The sequence below is a fragment of the Cygnus atratus genome, chromosome 8 (genome assembly GCF_013377495.2).
Source record: "Cygnus atratus isolate AKBS03 ecotype Queensland, Australia chromosome 8, CAtr_DNAZoo_HiC_assembly, whole genome shotgun sequence".
Lineage (NCBI taxonomy): Eukaryota > Metazoa > Chordata > Aves > Anseriformes > Anatidae > Cygnus > Cygnus atratus.
This window is the reverse complement of record NC_066369.1, coordinates 31,726,002-31,753,200: the sequence shown is the minus strand read 5'-3', so window position 1 is coordinate 31,753,200 and position 27,199 is coordinate 31,726,002. Positions and strand designations below refer to the sequence as shown.

At 37.9% G+C, this 27,199-nt stretch overlaps 1 protein-coding gene across 1 annotated transcript in view; it reads right to left on the bottom strand.

Moving 5' to 3' along the window:
• The window catches only part of LRRC7 (leucine rich repeat containing 7), a 156,947-nt gene that overhangs the window by 27,624 nt on the left and 102,124 nt on the right, over window positions 1–27,199 (bottom strand). The window contains exons 10-17 of the mRNA XM_050712363.1: window positions 26,343–26,487; window positions 25,869–25,941; window positions 20,848–20,977; window positions 20,331–20,446; window positions 11,401–11,470; window positions 9,341–9,440; window positions 8,527–8,651; window positions 3,045–3,245 (exon numbers count right to left, since the gene is read on the bottom strand). Coding sequence (XP_050568320.1) covers window positions 3,045–3,245; window positions 8,527–8,651; window positions 9,341–9,440; window positions 11,401–11,470; window positions 20,331–20,446; window positions 20,848–20,977; window positions 25,869–25,941; window positions 26,343–26,487 — 960 coding nt within the window. The remainder of the gene's footprint in view (window positions 1–3,044; window positions 3,246–8,526; window positions 8,652–9,340; window positions 9,441–11,400; window positions 11,471–20,330; window positions 20,447–20,847; window positions 20,978–25,868; window positions 25,942–26,342; window positions 26,488–27,199) is intronic.

Genomic DNA, 27,199 nt, shown 5'->3' with positions numbered 1-27,199 from the left:
CTGGACTAGATTACTCAAAAGACAACAATCTCTCCTTTTTACACAGTATTAATAAGCCTGCTAGGAATTAACACAAAGGATGGAATGTTGCATGCTAGACTAGAAAAGACTTTTTTTTTTTTTTTTAAACACAAAGCTTACAGTTATACAGAACTCTTTCAGATGACTTTCTCAGTCCATACATACCAAGAATATTAACTATAAAGATCTCAATTGCCTATTTGTGGTATTTCTCAGTGATGCTCATGGAAAGGGTACAAAATGCACTAAGTTATCCCAACCTTCTTTTTGTCTGAAATGCACATCTTTCGCAATGACATAGGACAACAAAAAGGTTTATTTTAAATGGTGATTAATTAAGAAATTGCTTATTATTACCAAAGGTGGAGGATAATACAGGGGTTTTGAAATGTAGCTTATTACTCATTTCAGATTCTCCTTTTAATTATTTAGGAGCAATTCTGTGAAGACACGTGTGAATTAATTGCAAGAGAACCCAAGAGAGATCAGAAAAGAAACCAGCTTATCTGGCTTCTGAAGATGAAAAAGTGAGCACTGCATCTGAAATTAAATTACCTCGTTATAAGAAAATTGTCTTCAGTCTAAATCTATGTCAGAATACACCTGCATTTTCAAACTGTATTTTAACTTGAGGCTTGAGATCATGTCTCTTAATTATCTGAAAAGCAAATGGAGCTTAATTATGTTTTATTTAATGTGTTACAACTGAAATCATGCTAACGTTATTCACAAATAATTCCTATTTTTTCTACAGTTTCCCATACCTCTTCTTTATCATTATGCAGGAAGCCAAAGAGAGGAAAATGTGTACATGATCTTGCTTTATTGCCATAAAAGCTTCCCAGTAATGTTATTTGCCTGAATGACAAGAATGCTTTTTTTGTTTTCTTTAGTTGATGAGATAGCTGTGCTACTAGTCTTGACTAAGTACTAGGGAAACTAAAATCTGGAAAAAGTCTACTATCTTCACCATTGTAATAAAGGAAGATGAAAAATATGTTTATATTCATATGATAGAAATAGCTCATGCACTCACATCAGTTGCTTGTGGTAGAAAATCAACTAGGAAATTGCCATCACAGTATTTAATTTCACTTCAGGAATTACTGCAGGGTCTTTAGCAATTCAACTATTTTTATAAAACACTTATTTTGATACTCTTGGATTAAACAGTTCATGTACATTCACAGAAAAACTAGATATGATTTTTTCCTGTTGCAAAGGTGAATGCATTTTTATCAAAGAATGAAATGCAAGAAATCTGTATCTTCTTCTGTATTAAAATTCAGTATGCATTCTACATACTGGCAAATAACGGAGGCTTTGCTAGGCTTTGGGTACTCTCAGAACTCTGCCATGGCTGTTAGCTGGGACATAACTCCCTGCTAAGGGGCTCCTCTTGGGCGACAGCAGCAGAACCAGTACTGCCACCTGTATCTGAAGCACTGTGTTGCCAGACACAGAGCCATGAGACCTAACACCCAATGGTTTTGTCAGACAACACTGATTCAAATTCCAGATAGTACGTATGTGGTCTCAGTAGGGTTCATTAAAAACATCAGAAACCTATTAAGAATATTTAAGTTCAAAGTTAGTTGATGCACAATAAATTGTATGTATTCAGCAACAACAGCAGAACACATAAATACTCACACCACAAGACATAAGTTTGTTAAAAGGCCAAATTTACACAGTGAGATAGAGTATAACTGGTAAAAAAGAATAATGGTAGAATTTAAGATTTCACATTTAGATAAAAACATTAATGATTTAACTTAAGTTTGAAGTACTAAGCAAAACTATGCCTAGATTTGAAGAAAGTTTTCTGAAGCCATCTTAAGTCAAAAACAGATATTCTTTTAATAAATGGAAAGGTTTAACTTTAAATAAAATGCACAGTGCTGACAGTGCAGCTACAGTGACTGCTGTATAAGTGTGAACAGCCAATCTGTTAAGGGTACAGAAAACTGAGGAAGAAAAAGTCATCCATACCCAACCAGCCAGAGACAGGGATATTTCAAAGACAGTGAACTTATCATAATATTTAAATAACAAAGAGGTGAAAAGATAATTTGATTTTTTTCTTTTCTCATTTATTTCTTTTGAGTATTAGAGCTTCATAAAGATTTGTAAGAATTGAGGTATTCCTGTAGATCTGTCCAAGCATCTTATAAACTATCAAGAAATACTGACAGAGTAAGAGATTTCCCCTATTTATAACTTGTGGCTACACAAAGTAAGTCATTAGTATGAATGTGTCAATGAGTAGACATACTCTGAGATCAAACTTCAGCTAATTACAACAGCTTTGCACAAGACTGTGTAGTACTTTAGAATTGATCTTTTACTAACTATATTTATTTGAGAATAGAAAACTTTGTCACTATGCATACTGACCCACTTCTGGCCAAAGTATTAAGGGCTAGATTGTGCAACTCATTGAAAAGTACTGTTCGGGGGGCACCTGATCTTAAGTTCCCTGCAGTCAAGGAATCACTTCTGTTGGCTTCATTAACTTTCGACAAGGTTTATTGGCTATGGGGGATTGAACTAGATGATCTTTCAAGGTCCCTTCCAATCCCTAACATTCTGTGATTCTGTGATATATTACATTTAATGGGATAGAAGAAGCAGAACCTAATGGCATAGTAGTGTCAGACAGAACAAACTGACTTGTCATTTACATATTTGATGCAGAGATAAACTTAAGTCTGATGTGTAAATCAAGATCAGGTCCAATCTCCCACTAATATGCAAGTCTCTCATATCATTAAAATTTAGGAGAGTGCTGGTGTATATCAATACAAAAATTCAGATCCAGCTAGATTGAAAAGCAAAAATTCAATCTGATAATCTTAGTAGTATTGAGAAAAAGAGCAACTCAATGTAAAACTAGACTTTACAGAATTAAACTAGAAACTCTTAGATATGAAGTTCACAGCAGATGTAGCATATAACTTGAGGGAGTTATGTTAAAACCCCATCTTGAACTGTTGAGAGGAACAACGATCCTTTTACATTACCTCCACTGAAATCTCCTTTGGTGCCATGGGCCACTTGTGCTCATACTTTTCTTTCACAGTTTGTTCACTGTTCGCAGTTGGTGCTGTGTTCTCAGGCCGTACTCCATGGCTTGTTTTGCCCACCAGATTTTGAACTGATTTTACCATATTCTTTAAATCCTCCGGGTATGGAGTGGGATAACGTTTTAGATTTATTTCAACCTGAACATTCATAAAAAGAATTAAAGCACAAATACAAAATGAAAACAGCATGCAAACTAAAACCATGGTTACAGTACTATGCCTAAGTGCAAATTCCTCAAATTTTGAGTTAGTCTATTTGAGGTAATTTGTTACATATAGCTACCTTCGTGGATTTTTAAGTTCTTGGACTGAAATTTGCATTCAGTTACATTATGGCAACCTATAATGGAATTTCAGTGACATAAAATAATGGATGGGAATGCTTCCCTATAAGCTTATCTTTCACCCTGTGAGAATATTGTATTTTAATTCTACACTTGACTTGAGAGTACTAACATATTAAATCACACTTTTCCAAAATGATACTGGTGTAAATGAAGAATTAATTTAGCCATGTTCAGTGTACTGAATTAATCTGAATTATCTATAACAACTGAGAACAGAATCTGATCTACTGGGAGCTATTTGCTCTTTGAGATGGATAATGTACATACATACACTCAAGTATATGAATACTCTTAAGTATACAGAAAATACGGAAAAACAGACTCAAACCACTACAGAAAAGTCACCCAAAGTCACACTGAATAGTCCTTTGATTGAAAGACCTACTGTTTTGTTACAATCATCAACATCTTAAGCTTATATTTTTTTATTACTCAGAAGTAAAGAAACATTGTATTCACCCAAGTCCAAAGCAACCCTAATTTTAAGACAATTTTACACAATCTCAGGGTTGAGTGAAAGGGGAAGAGGGACATGACATGATGCTACCAGCAAATCGCTCAGAGGTGCTGCGGATTACCACGTCAGGAGAGATCTGAGCAGGAAAGAAGACATACATGGTGCTGGCCTCTCCTTAAACCTCCCCATTGTGTTACAGACATATTTTGTCTGCTGCACATTGCACCCCATCATGAGAGGAGATGCTGAGGAACCAGAAGAGCGCGTCCAAACAAAGCATGACCTCGGCAGGGCTGCTCGGGCTGTGCAGAGTGGGCATTTGGTAGGTTTGCCCCTTGCGGCCAGCCCATGGCAGAGGCCTCCCCCTCAGCGCATGGCCCTCTCCTCCATGGAGCGTCTCCTGCCCTCCCTGCTCTGTCCTTCCCTCTGCAGACCCACGCTATCTGCACTGCCTGTGTCCCAGCTGGGACAGGTGGTTGAGAGTCAAGCACCAGCTCCGTGGCTCACGTGGTGAAAGAGAAAAGGCCTGCAGGGCGGCCAGCCCACTGCCAGGCAGGAGTAATGGCCCCCAAGCACGGCCACCTGAAATCCAAAAAGTGCTGCCTGAGCCTGCCACTCTCTTTGGGCCTGGACTTGGGGTGGAAATGCAATAAAATCCTTCAGTGAAGGAAAATTACAGCTCCCAGGGCAAGCTCTTTGTGTCAGGATAACTGTTGCTGTTTATGAGGCTGTGAACTTTGAAATTACTCTACATTTGCCATGTGATAAGTAAGTATTTAGAAGCATTTACCACAAAGATGCTTTTACCTGATTGTGTATGTGAGGTAAACAAAAGGAGCTTGCTTTTAATAGCTCACTATACAGCCACTGGGTTTTACACCCCTAATGAGTAGGTAACAGGTAATTTTGGATTCAAATGAATATGGTCTGTTGATGGGAATATTTCAGAAGCAAGAGCATGATCAATTTGGAAAATAAAACTACATGAAATACTAGCTTCTAAGTCTGAACCACAATAGAATAAACATTACAGATAATAGATTCTGACATGACCTTAACATAAAACGTTAAAATGTATGACTATGATGTCATATGTTAATAAAGAATTTCAACAGAAAAAAGAAATTAAGTCTGTAAAGCTTTACTAAAGCTGTGGTTGATTTGCGGTTGAAAGAAATCATATTTGGATGTGGCCTAATTAGGCAATAGCTTTTTCACAAAATCCGAGCCATGATTTAAATGCAGGTTGTACAGACAAACATAGCTAGAACTCAAGTCATAGAGCAAATCCTCAATAAGTACTAGTCAAGGAAAAATTAACTGAAAGACTTTCATGCGATAGGCAAGTCAGACAGGGATTTCGGTAAGAGTCTTATATCACTATGCATATAACTATTACACAATAAAAACACTGGCAGTTGTGGTGGGTAATATCCAACAGAAAGCAGGCATTTTCATCACCGATTTAAAATTATCATTACAGTGGAAATCTGCACTCCCTGTCGATGCAATTCTTTAATGTTTTAATGCTACACCAAAAGTACCATGACCCTGAAAAGAGAATTTTCAAAGTTCAAAATTCTTTATGGAAGAATTTATTGAATAATTAAAATAATCAAATCAATGTTATGTAGTTTGGCTGAGAATTCAGTTTTAACTGTGAAATATAGAAAGGAAAAACTATTTACACTTTTATAAAATGCTAACACTGTTTCTGATTACCACCTATTGCTAATTGGTTAATCTTCAAATTCATCCCATAAAGGTCTGATGAAACTGCTGAAACTGCAAATGCAAAATACTCCCTACAACCAATTGCAACACATGGATGGACTGACACACATTAAGTTCACAAAAGGTTCCAGAAATTAGCTTTTAGCTCATGTGCATGCATCTAAATGAATGCTTGTGAACAGTTGAATCAAACAACTCTTTATGGCACTTTTAGGTTCATTCATATATGCAGATGAATTAGCCTCGCTGGAAAAGAGCACAGACATACCAGAAGGATGCAAGTAAGTGGTTCTACCCTATTAATTAAATATGAGATCTTTTTTTTTTTAATAGCTTGGGAAAAAAGGGTGTTTTCCGTCACCCACATACCTACAGTTTTCCTTTCAAAGTCTGGTAAGATTTCCTTGTTTTGAGCAGTGTTATTTCCTCACTTTCCATTTTTACAAACTTACAGGTATTTATGGGTATCTGGTGTACACACAGTGAGATATAAGAAAGGAAAGATGCTCTCTTTACGAAACACAGATGGGAGGAAGTATCCGATCAGCTCCTAGCTCCTTGCTTAACTTTTCATTTAATAATTCTTCTCTGTATAAGCAACGACTATGGCATCAGCTGCAAAACATAATGGTTTGGTTTGATGAAGAGATACTAGGATCATTATAGAGAAGAGGAATATTGGATTGGAGCACCTCTCCTTCGAAGACAGGCTGAGGGAGCTGGGGTTGTTCAGCCTGGAGAAAAGAAGGTTCAGGGGAGACCTCATAGAGGCATTCCAGTACCTAAAGGGGGCTACAGGAAAGCAGGGGAGGGACTGTTTGTCAGGGGGTATAGTGACAGGACAAGGAGTAATGGTTTTAAACTAAAAGAGGGTAGGTTTAGATTAGACATTAGCAAGAAATTCTTCACCATGCAGGCAGTGAGGCCCTGGCCCTGGCTGCCCAGAGGAGCTGTGGCTGCCCCATCCCTGGCAGTGCCCAAGGCCAGGCTGGATGGGATTTGGGCATCCTGGGCTGGTGGGAGGGGTTTGTGCCCATGGTAGGGGGTTGGAACCAGATGGTCTTTAAGGCCCCTTCCAACCCAAATTATTCTCTAATTCTAGAATTCTATGATTCTATGATTGTATATGGGAATAGAGAAATCTCATGCAGAAACAGACTTGTATATTACAGCATTGGTATATCCACTCTCTATGGATGAGAGGGAGAAGAGATAAGTAAAAACTCCAGAAAATATATTTTAGTGTTGGACTCTTCCCCCCACATTGATACAAAGGATGAAGACTGTCACAACCTTCATCAGGCCAAGACAAAGCATTAGGAGACCTGCAGCCCCGGGGGCCACGGGTCACCCACATGGTACAAACCGCTCCTCCATGACCGGCTGTGCCACAGCTGCCCTCCTCATGCCAGGCGTGAGCAGGCAGCCCAGGAAGGAAGCACTGCAATCGGAGCATCCACAGCATCCTGAGCAGCTCTGGTGCTGTGTGCCCAGGCCTGGCGTCACACCACGCCACGGCAGCTGCTCACAGCACGGCACAGGCCAGCTCCTATCTTCACTAAATGCTGTTTCTAGGAAACCTGAAAATATGGTAATAAGTCTTGGCTGTGTTTGCCTCCCCATTTTCCGTACAGCAGATGGCAGCATTGGAACTCAAGTACAAGAACACCATTTAGTGGATGAAGGATATAATTTTTCTACAAAAACAACTTACTCGAAGGAAACATTTGTTTCAGTCATTCATAGAGTTCAGAAATATATTAAAACCAAAATGGCTAAGTGACATTCTATTGCATTTCAATATTGAGAATAATGCTTGCAACTAGCATATAATACAGTTAAATTCTTCTATGATCTTAGAAACTTATATCTATTTCCCTGTTAATATTTCAGTTATTTTGCATATTTTGCACATCTGGACAGCCATACTGTTAACAGTTAAAATTATGATAAGAAGTAGTGGAACAACATAAAACTCTCCCTGATGCTCTGCTTTCCATACATGAGCCATAAATCTGCAGTTCACCTGGGGTAAAATTTCAGTTTAATCTATTTATCATAGTCAAAGATTGCTTTTTGATTTCATTTTTCTGGTTTGCTAAGTAGTTTTTTACTTTGCTAAGTTCTGTTTTGCAGTAGAGTCAATTATCTCTAGTTGCAAGACTTGGATGAAAATTCCTAATTAGGAAAAACATTAAACAAAAAATCCAAAATTTCCAAAAATATCTAAACCAGATGTTAACTATTTAGTGCTAATAGTATTGTCCTTTTTAAAAGTAAAATATGATTTTAATATCCTCATATGATTTTTGTCTCTGGCAACACTTGTTAGGTTGGGTATCCTACTGCAGTTCAAAATGTGCATTGTAAAGTGTTTGATCTGGGGTAATTCCTTTATGTTATTCAAAACATAGACATCGACATTTTCAAGTTTTTGATAGGTTACATAACTGATGAAGGATACCCCCTGTGGTGCACATTCCTGCATAACTCCAAGAAGTCGCAAAGTGCTCATCAACTTCCACATTGAGAGGAATATGGAATATAGTGTCTAAATATTTCTAAAGAATTAGGTGGCTGGAGGGTAATCCTAAATCCCTAAACATTTTGTGTTAATTTTGGCTTAGTGATAAGACACCTGTCACATTAGGAATCCAACACCAGGGTTCCTAATTTGAAGTTTTGCTGTCTAGACAACAGCAGACTACCTGGTACTGTGTACTTCAGGGAGAGCAGGTATGTTCTTCTTTCTTAACTGCTATACTTGAAACATGGTTTCAAGTATTTTCTGCTTATTTATAAAACAGAAATAGTTCAAGATCAGTATATTGGACCCTGTCCATAACACATGAGTACCAGAAAAAAATCAAACAGAGCTTACCTTAACTTTCCCTGCATTTTCCTCCTCTTCCTTTTTGTCTTCAAATTCAAAGGCAACAGTCATACGTTGCTGTCTCTGCTCCTCCCATAAAGTAGGATTAAAACTATCACTGTCTGACTGGAAATCTACAGTTAAATTGCAAACAGCAATGGAACAGAACAAGGGATTAGTGCACTCAGCAAACGATTGGAAATGACCTAAAAAGACAAATTCTTAGTGAATCCTATAATCTTGGGTGACTGTCTTAAAACTGTTGTGGGGGGTAATGAAAGTATTAACTGACAAACCACTACAAACAAGTTTTAATGCTAAAATCAGAAGGAGAACAGTGGAAAGCAAGAGGGTTTCAGGGCAGAGGGGAGTGGGGTACAGGGACTCCAACTTAACAGGGGTATGTCAGGAGCCAAGCCCCCAGCCGGGCCTGGCCCAGAGCTCCGCACCCGCACGTCTTGGAGGTGCCCCCACCCCAGCTCCCTCAGGCAGGCCCAGTGTCACTGCAGGCCGAGCGGGCCCAGCTCAGCTCCAGCTAGACCCTTGGCTTCTGCCCCACACACACTTCATGCCCAGGTTGAAATCATTTATACAAGGCCATTCTTCCGAAAACGTAAAAGAAAATGTAAATCCTGAGATTAATGGACAGGAGCCCTTTGTGTGTGACAAGATATGGGCTGTTACGTGTGCGCTGCTGGCTTTACGTGTCAGAAGAGAGACACTCATACACAGAACCACGTCTGAAACCCCTCCCTCTCTTTTATCTCCACTACCTGAACAAGCACTGTTCCTGCCTGTGTAGGAACTGCTGACGATGTTTTACCTTCATCACTGCGGGGTTGCTGGGGAAACATGTAGTTAGTCAGCACTCTCTGCTTTGTTTCTGGGTGAGCCTCCGTTTGCAGTGGAATGAGAGCCTTGGACTGTACAGGAAAGGCAAAACAAAGGACTGGTCACTCAGAGCATGTGTGTTAACTGAAACAAGATTTTAGTATGTGATAAATAGATAATACAGGAAAAACTAAAATTCTGTGCAAAAATAATCCTCTCCGTGGACTAAAACCAGCGTTAGTTCGATGGAAATTCTTACTCTCCCATTCCTCACCTCTAGTCTGCCTGTGATTCCCACCAGGGCCACTTGAAGAACACTAAATGTCAGAAATATTGAATGTGTGTTCAGAATCGCACCAGTGAGGAAGCTACAGGATCAGAACAACTGAGCTGCAACTGTACAATAGAACACCCACATTATGGCTGCGAGTTGTTTTAAGCCAAGGTTAACGACAGATAAGTTCATGATCGCTGTTGGTTCAGCTGAGCGTAACCCTGGTGCAAGCTACATGGAAGCACCTTGAATATTCAGATTTTACCATTAGGTTTTACTTCAATTGATTATTTTTATTGCCTTGCTCTAATGTAGGAGTGACTGTCACAATTCACAGAATAGAAGTTGATCTAAAATGCATCACTGAAAAGTCAAAATGCTGAAAAAATATTGTAGATTTAAAAAGAAATATATGTTCTGTGGCTGAGTGGAGGTGTCATGCAATGTTAGTTTTTTGATGGAAATAAGAGTGAACAGGAGGAGAATCCTAATTTAGCACTTTAAAATTTACTCATAAGTTTCTATTATCTCTCCCAATTAGTCTCCCCTCCCTTCAGCTTTACAATTCTTTGATTAGCTATACAAGTAAAAAGTAAATTTAAGGAGAAATGCAATAAGCAAGCGCTGATGTAAATCTATTGGCTGCAGTACACTTGGCTTTGTCTGGGGGCCCAGCTGAGTGCTATGTGCTGGGCAGGAGCCCAGAGGTTTGTCTGGTACCACTACAAAGATACAGCCCTGTTTGTGCCGCTCTGCACGGTTCTGCCCTCAGCCAAGCTCAGCACGGGCGGATGCGCCTGGTCTGCAAACAGGCAGCAGCAGAGCCAGAGTCCCTGTGGCTTCTTCATCCAGATAAAAGGATGGATTAATTTCCAGTAGCATGATAATTACCCTGATCAACTTCAGTTAAGGAGGTATAATATCTGATGTTGGGCATTATTGTAAGGTGAGAAAGAAGAGATTATGAGAATTTATTGCAATTATTAAAAGCTGTTAGGTATGTTGAACATTTCTAGCATGTTATTAATTGAGATTTTCTCCACTTAAAGTCACATTCTGGAACTGCAAAATTATTCTATCCACCAATACTGGCAAAGATTGATGGGGGACTTATTTTAGTGCTCAGATGCTGGCTAACTGTTGCATTTCTCTGTGTTCGTGTTACAAAATTTCTTTAAAAATAGAATCCTAAAGAATGTATAGTAGTGACATGTAAACCAAGCCCCTTGGAACTAAGAAAGGCATGCTTAAATTTAAAAGGAACATAAATGAGAATTTTCTCTAAAACGAGATTAGGAGTACTTGTTCGTCTTCTACATTTTTAAACTCCCGCTGACTTTAATGGAGTTTAAAATACGCAGGAATGGAAGCATGGACAGGAAAAGGCAGAAGACAAAAATGTAGACATAGATGGAATATGGAGTGGGACAAACTAAGAACAAGTCTAATAAAAAAGTCTTACCTCTTGATTTTCTATTTAAAAAACATTCTCTTGATAATTCTGGACTTTATTTACTACTATATATTACTACTTTTGTCAGGATATAGAAGGTTAGTTAGAAGCAAGAGGTAATAAATGACAGCCAGGAGAATCTACACCTTGGTATGAAAGTAGCAAGCTGGACTGGGACTAAACGCTTCTAAAATTCTACTACAGTCATGTATTAAATTCTACTACAGTCATGTATTAAATTATAGGCTTCATTTATGGCCCTTGCTTTACTAAGTACTTTACCTAGTACTTTACTAAAGAAATTATGAATATTGAAAGCCATTACCTGGTTGTCAGAAAGCCACAAAGCTGCAAGTTCTTTAAGTTTAGTAAAAGTGAATGGTAAGTTCTTCAGTCTGTAAATGATAATGGAACAACATGAATACTTCATTTCCACAATAGTTCCTTTTTAATCTGTATGCCAAACTTTTTGTCTCGATCATACAGAAATTGCTATCATATCTTTATTTTCTCTCACATTTTTTTAAAACATAGTAATTTACTAAGGGGATTCCCCTTAAATTGCTTCCACATTAACAGAGACTTTTGGATTCTAAAACTACTGACTTCATTCCCTAGAGGTACTAAGGAGATACCAATGTTTTGCCACGGCTGTAACATAACCAGCTTATAACTTATAACCAACACAAGTTACAGCTTATAACACAGAAGAAATCCCAGTGAGACTTATAGCAAAGTCCTTACAGTTTTCAGTGTAGTTAACATAAACCCTTTTATTTATCAGTTAAATTTCTGAACACAAATTACTCAAAGATAACTTAAAATTCATTTTTGCAGAAATGTTAGGAATGAAATTAAAAATCAAATAAATTAAAAAAAAAATAATTACATGCTTGAACACATCTCCTAAAATAATCTGCATGTGGGAACAGGGAAAACATGACTAGATACTTGTGGAAACTTCATTCACGTTTTTCCCAGTAAGTAACTCATTCTGAACACATTATTTTTACTTTGCAGCCTGTACTAAGCCAGAGAGGGATGTCCTAGTCACATCCTGATATCCTCCATCTTTGTGTTACAGAAGGTTAAAGAGCTGGAGGACTGTCGAAAGAAATGGACCAGCCAAAGGACTGACTACAAAGACAAAATCTAAATGTGATTTAACAAAAAGAAGAGAGGAAAAGCCCTTCTCTGAGAGAGTCAGACAAACTGATATTGTGGGGAGGACTGACAAATATGTTCATTTGCACCTCAAATAAAGACAGGCATTCTGCTCTAAGGGACTGCACCTGCACAGCATCATCAGGAGAATCCTTTGTCCCTCTACCATTAAACAACTGATAATATTCCTACAGTCTTCTTCGTACTAAAAATCTATCTGGAAGATATGTAACTCACAAGCTTTTGTACCATTGCCTCTATGCAGCGTTTTGAAAGCGCATCCACTGTGGAATTACTTTGGGTGCATTTTTTGCTACAAAGATACTACTGTTAAATATTGTGTTATTTTTGAAAGCGGTGTCTACTTACTGCAAGTAACACATTTTAAAGACTGTGACTTTAATAAGAATACCTTATACTAAAGATGACTTATCTACAGAAGAGAAATAAATTGACGTGAATATATACACACACACGGTGTTGTGAGATAATCTCCAACTGAATGCTTGTATAGATTAGAGTATCTTTACATATGTGTGCATGTTTAAGTCTATAATTGATGCCACAAGACAGGATAGAATTCCTAAACTTCCTGATATTTAACTTGCATTCCTATTTCATTCCTGTAAAATGCATACTGCAGTGTGTTTAAATTTAAATCAACGCTTTTCTCTGGAATAGGGCAGAGTGAGATATTCTTTATAAATTAAGGTGACAAGATTAAGCTTTAACAGTTAACATAAAGATTCTTAAATAGTGTTTATCTAGATGTTTTATTCAGGGCTTTTTTTGTTGTTGTTGTTGCTTTCTATATAAAAAGATAAAAGGTTTGGCTTTTCAAGTGATACCCTTATTTCTTTACACTTTAGGATTCAGTATCCGTAGGATGTGTTTCAGAACTACATAGAAAGCTTTGCCTGCAGAGCATTACTGGTGAAGTTTCCAACTCAAGCTGAGAAGTGTGTATCAAAGGGAGAAGCAAAATTGGTAAGCACTCTTCAGAAATGACGTGTGGCAAGTGGATCTCCAAGCTGGTTTTCCATTTCCATATTCAAATAAAACACAGAACTGTTCATTTTTCATTCGTCTTTGCACATAAGCCTGGACACCTAGCTTTAAACATCTGAAGAGGACTGATTTTAAGGAGTCTTTAATAAGAAAAAATCTGAAATTAGAGATCAAAGAATGGAGGCACCCAAAATCAGTACCATTTTTTGAAAATTTTCCATCAAGATAAGACTCATCCTCTTTTTCTAACTGCAATTTCTTTTGTCAATTTTAAGACTGCTTTTTAAACTTTATAAAGTTTATGAACATTTCTCCTTATGTGCACTAAAAATGCAAATGCAAGCACTCTGACTTTCATGAACAACTGAATTACCAAGTGATTTTGTATTCTACCCGTTTTCAAAACAAGGCCTGTTATACTTGCCATTTACACTACATTAGTTTAACCATGAAAGGTAAATACATAAATGTTTTTATAGCTTCATCAGTCAACATAAGGTTATGCTACAGCTACAAAGCACCTCAAATATTACTTATGCATAGATGTAGTTTGATTATTTTCTACAGATTGGGAGTTGGATCCTATTTGGTATAAATCATCATAACTTTACTGATTTCAAAGAACTAACTCACAGCATTCTCAGTTAAAGATTTGGCCTCCCCCAAGGAGAAAACTGTCCTTCAGTAATATAAAAAAGTGATTAGTTTGAACTGCTTCCATTTATCTAATATAAGGCTGCAATCAGATATTAACACAAAGAAATTAAATGTCCATGAATATGCTATTCAACAAATAACTTTTATGCTTAGATGCTGAAGCATCTCACTAGACAGCATGGAAAATTACATGTATAACTGTTTTTATAAATCTAAGGAAAATATATTCACAATGCTAGATGAAACTTTAATAGGTGCATCTTCTTAATTATTAAGAATAACCAATTATTAATTATTAATTATATTAAGAAGATGGCCAAATTAATCAATTTACAATGAAAAGGCAAATTCTGCTGTACCAAAATAACTTATTCTTACTATGGCTGAAACTCTGCTCAGCCTGAGTAAATAACCTTTGCATGAGGCCATTTGCCCACTGGAAGCTGCTGTAGGACTGTTTCAGAGCAGCCATAATCCAGAAGTCAGGATTGGGAACTTGCTAATAGAAACAGAGCCATAGCTCCTGCGCCCGTTCCCTCAGGCACCAGCTGAAGGGCATCCAGAGGCTTGAGTTCTGTGGGAAGGCAGTATCTCTGAATCTTCAGAACAACTACATTGCTTCTAACACTTGGCAGCCATCTGTTGCACATGCTTTCTTGCATAAACAACAGTTGCATTCCTGTACAAGTTTTAAATCACTAACTTTGTTTTGCAGTCTCTTAAACTGATTTGTAAAAGGAGCTAAACATGTAATAACAAAATAAAGAAATCTTTTAGTGCTACAGACATTTTCTGTATTCATATTAGTTATGTTAAAATATGTATAAAATCATGTATGGCTTTGGCAAATGTAAAAGTTTAAAGGTTATTAATAGAAATATTTTTTAAAAGGAAAATGCTAAAGCACCAACTGATTTTTCAGCAAACTAACTCTCCACAGTAATAGTTCAGAAAAGCAAGAAATGCATATGTTCTTTATTGTATTTAATTTTCACACATAAAATGTTTTCATATGAGAAAAAAAAAAGGGGGGGGAAAAAAAAGAAACGTCCTGTGAATTCCCTTAGGTGAATAAAACCAAACTAAAGCAACAACAGCAACAACAGCACACTTTTTGAAATGACATCCCTGAACATTAAGACCATTAGCACCCAATACCCCACAACCTCAAAGAAACTATATGTCATTGTGTTACACCACGCTGGAATGAGGACTTTAGAGTAATTTAGAGTAGACCAGTCAGTTCGTCAAGCCCAGAGACAGTTGCTACTTGTGACAGTTCTCTACAGTAACACTCAGCAAACTGACAACAACAGGGTTTTGGGAGTGTGAAAGTTTAAAAGAACATAATTCATATTAACGCTTCAATATACTGTTCACAAGAATGCCTGTGGATACTAATGGACAGAAACAATTACCTCTTTGGCAATAAGCAATATTGTACAATTAAATAATTGAACAGAAAAGGAAAAGATACACCAAGGAACAGTCCTTTGTTTTGGAATGGATCTTTTCTTAGGATCTTTTTTCATCTAACTTCTGTTCATGAGATTCAGAGTAGTAATTGAGTTCAGACCCCAGGACAGAAGCAGAAGCAGTGCAAATACAGAAAGGTAATGATTCTTTCAGCTCTTCTGCAAGAACAATCTAAAACTAGAAGAAAGGTTACTTACCAGTAACCGATGCTCTTTGAGAAGTGTAGCCCAAATGTACATTCTAACAATTCTACCTCTCAATCACAGGACTCATACCTGGAAGGACTCTGAGGAGAGAGGAGAAGCAGATGGAAGACAAATGTATATGTGGACTACACATTGTGAAGAACACCGGTTACTGGTAAGACATCTTTTTTTTTTTTTCTTTAAATGAATCCCATGTGCAGTCTTAGCAGTGAGTGAATCCGAGCAGCTACCCCAGTGTGTCATTACGTGATGGAGATTTCAGTATTTTTCACGCAAGTAGTAACTGCACAACCACTTTATCAAATGCTGCATTGGTTCTTGAAGCACTGGAGACAGATACTGTTATTCCTGGCAAAGGCAAGGATGAATCTCCAGGTAGCTGCATTGCAGGTATCTGGATTCAAAACTTTCCAGAATGCACAGGGTGAAGCCACCCAAGCTCTGGTCAGGTGCACACTAACCCTCACTAGACTCCACTTTAGCAATGTGATAGCAAGTCAGGATTCAGCCCACCATTGCCTTTTATTGTGTAGCGACAACCAAATACTGTGTTTCCCAGTGGTGTACGGTCTGTAACAGGGTTGAAAAGGTTTGGACCTGTAAAGATAAAAGGAAAGAGGACTCCCAACCACGGAGATGAGAAGTACAGATACAGTCTTAGAGTGTAAGGCTTGGGAAAGAAAAGTTGGAATCTAATTCCCTGGTTAAAATGGAGTTCTAACATAAATGTCTGTAGAAAATCCTGGAATCAAAATAGCTTCTGGTCAATTGAAATAAGCAAGGTTCATCTTAAAATGATGAGGGCCTTCGGAAGACAGAACAAGAGCGAAAGCCTGCAGTACCTGAAACCATAGTATTAAAAATGCACTAGGGAGGGACTCCAAACACTGACCCACCTTTGAGCAAAATGTGTCAACTCACAAAGATTTGAGATTCTTGTTAGCCTAAGTGGCAAAGAAGTCTATGCCAGGTTTGTCTCCTTCCTGAAAGATATCCAACGAGGACTTTAAACCAAATCTGCCACTTATGATACAGGAGGACATGAAAAATGTAGATTTTTGACATTTATACCCAGATAGGCTCCAGATAACACAAGGAAGAGAGGGCTTCTTTTTAACTCGTTACATGCTACTTCACAGTTAGGTTGTCCATCACTCCTTGTATGCATGACCATTTGGAGAGCAGACAGTAAATTTTCCATGCACTTGAGCAAGGCAAGTTCAAAGCCACCAGTGTCTCTGTGCTCTGCATGCCTGGAGCTGGGCTGCACTTCCCATGCCATGAGGAACATATTCAGAATTAACGTTGTTGGTGGCAAAAGGGCATCTCACAATAAACACTTGAGTAGCCCAGCTACTAACAGAGAAAGTCACTGGGATAAAGGCAATGAGGTAAGAGGTTATTGGACACATCAGTTCAGCATTTACAGCCACAGCTGTAGACACTGGAGATAAAATCTGGCATGTGACAAACTGGAAGAAGATGACCCTGACATGTCATTCACTGGGATGAATCTCCAGTGGGCAGATACCCAATGGACGACTGTGTTCCCTTTGTAAAACTGTACATCCGTGACAATCATCCAGCATGCAGCATGGGTTGACTGTCATGGTGACAGAGTCTGTTCCCTCTGAAAATAACACACGAAGATGCATGAGCAACCTGACAGAATGGACACAAAATCCTCTCTGGTATCAGGAGGGAGCTAATCAGAAAGAACTGACAGATAAATTCTAAAAGAACATATGATAATATGAATAGCCCAGCCCCATTTATTAGTAGTACAGGGAGTGACTCTAGAAGATTTGTGCAAAGGTTGGAGTTCTCATGCAAAAAATTCTGTGAGAGCGATCTCTGGTGATCTCCTCAGCGCTGGAGCCCACAGGCTCTGGTCTCGGCATGTCTCAGAACAGGCTGACAGAGAGAAGGCTGAGCCATGCTCCGGGACTCAGGAGCCCAGAGCTATAGGGTGAAGCATGTGCACTGACCCCTTGGCTCTAGAATCGCCTTTCTGCTCTGCTTGCATGTCTGTGTCTCTTCTTCCAATGGCTCAGAGCGCTATCCAGGAAAAGAGCCGGTGTGCTCTGCCATCTCTGTCATATCTGAAGCAGGAAGAGCAGAGGGGCAAAACTATTATGATAACATGGAAAGCTTCCTAGCAACAAGCAGAGCCCAAGTACTCTCCTTATTAACATGAACATGTGGACTCATTCAAAGAAAGAGTGGATACCTTAATGTTAATATGCATACGAAAATGGGAAAATGGAAAATTCTGCACCCCCCAATCCAATTTTAAGATGGTATCTGAACTTCGTGCAAACATGCTGGTGCCAAAACTTTCAGTTTTGTTAAAGTAGGAAGTTCCACAAAAAAACCATCATCACAATGTCTCAGCAGGGCAACATTTAACCTCAGACGGAATTGATGTCAACAAAGTAGGAAAAAATGATCCCCAAGGACCGCTCAAGAAAAGTACGAGATAATTCAACCAGTTCCTCTGTCTCCTAGTCTAGACTCTGCTCTTCAGCTAGTTCTAGAATGTCTGTAACTCACTGTACAGTTTTTCACATCAAGTTGAGAGAACAGCTTCCCATCCCAACAGGCAAAGGCCCAGTTCTCCTGCACTCCTTATACTTTCCCATTTGGTGCACAGCCACTGTTTACCTTCAGCTGGCGTTGGTGTTTGCCAGACTCCACTGCAAGTAAATTGAACATGTGGGGAGTGTCAGAAAGCAAACACAACAAGAAGAAAGATCACTTCCTGAAATTTCAGTGAATTAAGTCATTGCAGTCATTTGTCCAATGAGCCCTGAGTAAGCCCAAGGCAGAAAGATGCAGGGCTGCCATCCAGCACAAAAAGGGAGTGGGCAGGACAGTGACTGGCATGTTCCAGTCTAAGAAACATCACACTGCTGGGATGCTGGTCCCACCATTTACCCCACAATGGAAATCCCAAATGCTCCCTTATCTCTGGGCAGCTGGGGAAAAAGGCAAGTGGGCAGGACTGCTGCTTCAGTCGCAGCCAGCTGTCAGGTCGGCTTGGTCAAGAAGCCTTGCATACTCTGACCACCTCCGCTGCCTTCTGCCAGCAGTGAGCCACCTCCTCCCTCTCACCCCAGCAACAGCACTCATAAGCAGTAATTACACATGTAGTCACAAGCCTGAAATATGCAGCTGATCTGACTGAAAAGTTACTTGGCAAAAGGAAAGAAAAGAAGAAAAAAGACTAATTTTCTGCTTTCTCAACACACACTCATGGCATGATTACAGGTTTGAAAAGGGGTCAGAGTGACCCAGCTCAGATTGGTTTAATGTGCCAGTGAGGGCACTCTCAGCTGCAGCTCCTTGGAGTCCCTAAGATGCCCCCAGCCAGCGCCGTCCTGTTGCCTCCCCAGCCCCGTGCCCACCCCCTGCCCTCCTGCATGCTGCTAGAGCTGGCTGGGCAGCAACACAGTAGAGCAGCCACCAGAAGTGTCCATCTGAAAATTCACCATGTTTCTGATATTTGCTGCTTTCATCTGTATCACTTATGTATTCAGGATCACCATACACCTGGATGTGCCAGCCTGAGGGAATTTAAAGTTAAAACACAGCTCCAGTCTGTAGCTCCACAGATAAGACCACAAACCTCTACTACTGTGGTGACATACTGATGGGAGAGTCCTCCCATGTCCCTGTGAAAGCACTGGAACATGAAACCCAAAAAGATTTGATTGTGGGACTTGGACAGTTTCTGCACAGATTGGAGATCAGTTTATCTTTACATTCTGGTCCATACATAATGCACTTTATGATACACAACTACAGTGAGGAAAATGATCTAATAGAATTAAGTAAATAATTTTGAATAAATATATTACAGGGATATCTTGATTTTATAGTTTATGATCAACCTTAATTTCAACAATGAAACTGATGACAGTAAATCAGACACAGATACGCAAAGTTCTTCCCCTGATATTTACTGAGTACAGATGATAGCTACTTGGAACAGAATGGTATTCACACACCTTTTTTTTCTTGCATTATTAGACAAATTTGTATTTCTGTGGTTGTACTGAAATTAACATATTCTTGGAACATATGTTTCTTTAAATTCCATGGAAAAGTCTGTCGTTTCTGATGCCTATGGGAGCACAGCATAAGTACCAAGAAAATATCGTTTTAAGCATTCCATTTCTCAGAGGAACAGTGAAGTGTGTGAGAACAGAGAATCTGGTGTTTGGTTTGTGTTTTTGTTTGACAACACTTTTGCCCTGCTGAAGGAAACAGAACATTTTCTTTTGATTTCAGTGGAGTCAGGGTAACGTGTAATATGTTTGCACTTACTGATCTCCTATATAACAGCTTGTCACAATTTTTCAAGCAGGGCACAACACTAAATATTATAAAGTTATATACAATTTTAAAGCCAAATATCACACTTTCATGTGGAAACAGCAGGTGATAAAATAAGTAAACAGTCTTTCATCTCTGAAAGCACACTGAGACCCAGATGCTCCCCACATTCAAGTTTTTCTTTGGAGGTCATGGAATTAAAACTGAACCATAAAAATTAAAAAAAAAAATCAAGAATTTTTCCATATAGTTTAAATACTTAAGTATTCATAAATATAATTTCTCTGTATTTCATATGCTTTCATGTATTTTATATAAATGTATTTTAACAATATCTAGAGAGAATTATCTATTCTTTTAAAACAAATTCTTGTGAAGTGAGTAAGGAAAATTATGTGAACTATACCTGTTATCACTCAGATTTAACACTCTCAGCTTCTGCATCTGACCTATTTCATCAGGAAGAAATTCCAGCTTGTTAGAGCGCAGAGACATCACTGTTACGTTTTTACAGCTTCCAATCTATGGGAATGAAAAAAAAAACAAAGATGTTAGGATTTTGATAAAATTTATTATCACCAATTTTATGTCAGAAGGTGGCCATTTTTTTTTTCCTATAAATAACAAAGAACAGAAAATACAGAATCCAAAGTCAGAAAATATTGTCCTTCTCTGTCAGAAATCTCAGGGAAATGCACTACATTACATTACCTGAACTACTGGTTTTGAGTGATATTCTCATCTTTACATGAGTTTATTAGTTTAGTTTTTACTATTTTACTATTGAGTATGTAAGAAAGATTTGGTATTCAGCACTGTGCAGAAATAACTGCTTTAAGAGATAATTTGTCATAGTATGGATGAAGTCTTAGGCCTACCACAAACCATTTCAATCTAATTTAGAAACAGAATCAGCTTCTCACTTCTCTGGGCAGTTCAGGAAGGAAATTCTCATCCACAGCCAACGTCCTCAGGTTGTGAAGGTAACCGATGGTTGAAGGTAAGGACTCCAACTCATTACAGCTGCAGTCAAATTCTTCTAATAAAGATAAACTGAAATTGTAAATGTAGTCGTTAGATGCTGTACAAGGGTTAGGTAATAAAAATTAACAATCTAAAACCTTTGAAAGTTTAAAACCATCACGCTTCTTCAGATGCCATACCCTGAAGATGGAAACTTTATTGCAAATTTCCCTAGAAGTCTATAATAATACAACTTTAAGAACTATTAGGAACACTGTTTATCAGTCATAAGTGGTAGGACAGTTTAAGAAAGACCTCTGAGCTTCCCATATTATCATTCTTACTTTTTGCAGTGAGCAAGTTTTCCAAGTATTCCAAATTCACAATGATCAGGGCAATTCATACTAAACTGAAGAGCCAAACAAAAAAATTATAGTCTTAACACACAAAGACATAGAACAGGTAGAGAAATATCAGCGGTGAGCAAAATGGAAAAAAAAAATAATGCAGAAATTGCCTTCATGTACATTCCAACTCATGCACTTGACATCATTTCTAAAACAGATCAGTAGTGAAAACAATGAACTTGGATCCAAACTCAGCAAAGTAATCTCAGCTTGCTTTAGTCACACACAGCTTCTGTAAAACTGCTTATCTTTCACATGTTGAGAATTCTGGCTAAACAGCGATCTTAAAAGTTTATCTGTATGGCAAGGGCTGAAACAAAGTAGACCAAAACAAGTCATCTCCTAAGATTCAAGTTTTCCCTTTATAAAAAACGGAATAATCTCCATTACTTTCTTTTAGTCCTTTCCTTAAATTGTTGTATTCTGTCAAATTGTGAGAAGAAAGAGACTTGAACTTTCCTCCATGCAATCATATTTTCAGAAAAGGATGAAATAGAGACAGACTCCTCTGCTGAGCTAAATAGCCCAGGTTATCCATAGCCCATTGTACCACCAAGATTGGTATACACAGAGAAACTCAGCTTTCTAGTGCATAGAACTGGCATACGGCATACTTCTGCATTTTATTACCATCACTCCCCACTTCTGCTGTCCCTTTTTTGCTCCACATGTACTATGTTTTTCTCTCAAGTTCTATGATTAGCAACATCTCCCTGTCCACTTACGAAGGGACTAGATGCCCAGAAGCATTTTCCAAATGTGTTGGTAGATCCAATAAAAAGTTTACCTCTGCTACAAGTCCTGTATATACATACACCTATACATATATGTATACATAAATGTACACATATACATATACAAGTCACAGCTGCTGGACTAGACCTTCATTGTATGTCTAACTTACCTTTACCCCAGTTTCTTAATTAAAAAAAAAAAAAAAGGTCTTTTAACCTTCAGATTTTATGAAATGTGAAACCAGAAATAGATATTCCTTACAAGGAATTCTCAGAACTTTCCTATAATTGCTGTGTTTCAGTAGACTGAAAAGCCAAAGTGAGTCATACAGCGATTAGCGCAAGAGATGCATGGAATATATCCAAAAGCTCTGCTAGGTTTTAGCTTTTCTTTAATATAAGCTTTGCATCTACCATAATTTATTTCAAACTAGTTACAAACCAATTTCAGTAAAGGCATAATCCAGACATGTTTACCTACTTCATACGGAATACATGCTTTGACAAATGGAAGTCCAACTTGAAGACTTGTTAAATTGAAAGATGTGCACATTCTTCCTTTTACTGATGATAACACTATCAGAAAAGCTTGAAAATAGATAAACTAATTTTGAACAACTATGTTTCCAATGGAAATCGGAAGCTCTGATTCTCTGAACTGTAACTGTGCAAGTTTCTGTGACAGCGAAGAATGACTTTATCAGACAATAGACTTTTATTTGAAAGATATTGTCTGGCACAGACATTCCCAGCCTCTTTTCTCCCTGGTGACATCATCAGTAGACAACAGAAGATGGCCACAATAAAAACAACAAAGTCCCCATGAAACTATAATTTATCTCTGTAACTACTATTGTTAAATAATACGTAACTCAGAAAGTGATTTTTCATTCACCATGACTTGATGAACAGTATGTTGAGAATAACAGCTATAATTACAATCATGCTAATTTAGCTAAAATGTCATTAACTTTAACGTCTTCTTGGGCTAAATTCAGATTGTTCTCTATAGATTTAAAGAAGAACAGGCAATAATCAGATATGAACCTGCCACTCAGTTTGGCACCCATTAAAATGGGTAGTTCTCAGTATGTGTCCTAAGGTAGATGAGGAATATTTTTAGGCAGATTAGTAAAGAGACATTCACGGAGAATGAAGACTGCCATGAATAGAAGAGTAGTTCCAGCCTGTCTCAGCCCCATTTTGTACAGTCACAGACTTTCTCTCCCGACAGCCACAGCAGCATAAATCCCAGGTATTAGACACACCCACCACTATCTGTCCAACAACAAGCAAAAGGAATTCTGTAGACCCAGGAACAGAAATTTGCACTTTCATTTGCAGCATCTGATACTGTCAGATATGGTGTTGACTAGAAACATACATGAAACACTCATCTGACACAATATGCTGGCTCCTGAGTTACTGCACCATTACCTATGTATGGGGCACAACCTTCCTCATGACCTTCCTACCCAGAAAGTGGGAGCATGGGCACTTGCTCAGGTCCTGTACATACGATCTCCAGTCCCTGGGTCTGATTTGTAAAGTACTTAATCAGTATAAATCCTCTGATAAACACATGCTTAAACATTTTATTAAGCTGTGTCTACTGTGCGTAGTATACTGCAGGGTCCAACTCTAAATGCCACTTACAGGCTTGCCCTTTGAACAAGACTGCCAAAAATGAGGGTGGTGGCTCACTGCTGCTCATTGACTCAGGCAGTGCTGAAGTGCTCTGTGTCTCATCATGAAATTGGTCCCTGGAGGGAGAATTCCCTCCTCCACATCGCTACTCTTTGTGTGACAATAATATACTCTGCAGTGGGTACTATGACTATCATTCAGGAGAAAGAGACCCAGTAGGAAACTATCCAAATGGATGAGTCAGAGAAAGGAAGTTCATTTTGATGTGGGAGACACTGTCCTCATTAAATGAGGGAAAGTACTTCATTTGAAAGAAACAACCAATCATTCAAAAATAATGTGATAATATTAGATGATTAACCTAGTGTTCTGCAAATACACCTTTTAGAGCAGCAGTAAGCAACTCTTCAAATACAATTACGGATCCACAACAAACAATACTGGACAGATATTAAAAAAGAAAAAAAGAAAAAAAGAGGGAATCCTCTTCAATCTAAACCAATCTGAACAATTCAATCAATAAGAAAGCATTGTCATGACAGGTTATAAAAATGATCCTCAAAACTATTAAAGATAATGTTTGACGTTATATCAACCTTTTTGCATATAACTTTGAGCCTTATGAGCTTTCACAGTCAGAAGTTATTGCTACACAATAAGATTTTCTTTTTGTCATTCATTTAACCAATTTTTACTACACATTGTTAATATCACATAAATCTAAAGGCACTGCAAGAAGTAGAACATAGCAAGCCAAACCCGAGCTTTCAGATGTTACAGTCTTCATAGTTCACAAATTTGGATTTTCTTTTCCTGAATGTCATATAAATAACTAAATTATTATTGAAAATATTACTATAAAATGGCTGCAAGTGTAGCACTAGCTATAGAGGTTAGAGATTATTTCTATTCTAGAGACCTCACTGTCCTATCATATTTTTGAACAAGTTCCAAAAGCTTTCCAGGCTTTAATTTTGGAAGGCTCACAACAGCACTGGCTTAAGAAAAATACTCCTGATGAAGTGGTTTGTTGAGCTAGAACTCGCTGAAGAGAGCATAGTTTTTGGACTGTAAGCACAGGCACAGAGTCTCAGAGCAACTCTGCGCACAGATGCCAGAGACATCGCCTGCCCCTTTCTCCACGTTCTGTGCTGACAGCACGGGGTTGGTACAGCCATGTGTTCAGTCACACCAGACAAACAATCATTTCTTAGGCTGAACTCCAGTTCTTCTGCATGAATACTAGTGTGAGGAGGAAGATGAAAATGCAAGAGCTATGGCTGTAAAAGGTGGCCAGGGACCCTGCATTCTGATTTTTTTTCCTAATGCCAGTTTAGATTGAATTACAGTAGTAAAATATGTAGAGGAAAGGGGTATCCTACAAAAATGCCAATGTTAAAGATATCTTATGATAGAAAGGGATATGTGTTGTGTGAAACAATATAAAGAATCACCTATTTCTGTGTACGGAAGAATAGTCATACGTGGAAGTAGGTGGTTCTTTGCATTGTTTTGGAGACAGGCTTGAGCCTGCCTTGACGTTTACAATAAATTGTGGGTTTCACTAGGCAGTAAACTCAGGACCATAGAGGAAAGCTCTGCACACAGCAACACAACAGAATTTTGTACCAACGATCATATAATATCTGACAAAATGATATCTAAAGGGCATCATTAGTGCTTTTCATAATAAGTTTACTTATAGAATACTTTCACATTTTGATGTATACACCGATGAAACTGTCATGACTCTTCCATTTATGTTACTTCAATATTTTCAGACATCTTCATACACATGAGGTTTATAGCCATTTTCTTTCCAGCATTAAGTCCTAGCTGTTGCTATGGAAACAGACATATTGCCCCAAATACTTATACTTCTTATACTTTTGTTGCTCTAATCATCCAAATTACAAGTGATTCATACAGAAGATACCTCTTATGTTTTTTGTCTTGAAAAATATGATACACTTCACCTTCCCGTCACTTATGCCAGTGTAAGTCCACAAAAGTAATGGTGTTGCTCCAAGTGTAAATGTTACAAGCTGCATGTTAGGCACACATTTTGAAATTACTTTGTAATTCAGTACATCTTCTCTGTCTTACTTTGAATTCAGAAAAAAAAATACATTCCACAAGCAGAAGGGAAAACAGATTTTTCTTAATGTTGAAAAACTTGAGACTTATACTCACTTTCCGATTGCATTTGGCAGAATCGTAAGCTGATTGTCATCTACTTTTAAAGTTGTCAGCCTTTTCAACAGTCCTACAAAACAGAAAAGAAGGGAGTAATAGAAAAATATTTCACCCTTTTTCGCTTTCTCCAATATTCTTAAATAAGCAATGATGTCTAACTTAAAAAAAATTAAGTTCTATATTTTAGAAAATATACAGTATACAAACACATTCTTGTCCCATTGAATATATGTTTCATCAAAATGAAGCACAGATCAAACGTTCAGCTGGATGGCAACAAGTAAAATATTAGGTATATTTCTGAAGTCTTGAAAAAAATGAAAAGACAAAAAAATAGCAATAGTATCCTATTTTTAGGAAGTGCAGTATTTCTACTTGTCTATGAATTATCATGAAGTCTCATCACTACCAAAAACAAAACAAAAAAACAGAATTCCTCAACTATAAAAACATGAGCTATGGAGTTCTCACCTATGGAGTCTGGCAGTTGCTGCAACATATTTGATGACAACAGGAGATCTTCAAGTCCTTCACATCCTGATATGTCCAAATCAACAGTTTCTATCCTGTTTTTTGACATATCCAGGTACACGAGCTGTTTTAACTTCCCTATAGACTTAATAGCATGTTACAAAGTGTTACTTGAACAGATAGAAACTGCTTGCCAATCTCTAAATTAAAAGACAAACAACTGTAATATGGATTTATATTTAGTTCTCTCAGCATGCTTTTTTATTTATTTCACCAAAGCAGTATCAGTAGTGGTCTAATAGCCTCCCTGTTCAGTAAGCCACAAAAAGAAAGGCTTAACTATGGAACAGAGCTGAAAATTAGTTTCTCTGTGACTTTTAAAGAGATCAGGTGAAAATTCTAAGGCCTATTAAGATGCTATCCATTGTGGTTAAACTAGCCTTTAATTCTGCAAGTCAGCTGTACCAAACTAAGTGACACGCCACACTAATTCATGTGTTCCAGATGCATTAAATCTGCTGAAAGTTTGAGCTCTCCAAGTCATCCAGCTGTATTAATTCGTCACTTGGCCACAGATCCAAGAGACATTTACTTGCAATTCACGTCTACTTGTACCAGCAGGCCACTGGAGCTAGATATGCAGGCAATGCTTTTCTGTGTCGTACTGATTGTCTACATTTGATAAAATCTAAAATTAGACTTCAGATATTCATAGTTCAATTATAAGAGGTTAATCCCAACAGTATACTTTGTGAATACAGTGTTTAATTGCCGCTATAACATCAATGATCAACATGACAGAAATTCTTCCCTAATTTCTTTGAAAATCTGTTTAGCGTGCAAGAGTTTAAGGCTAT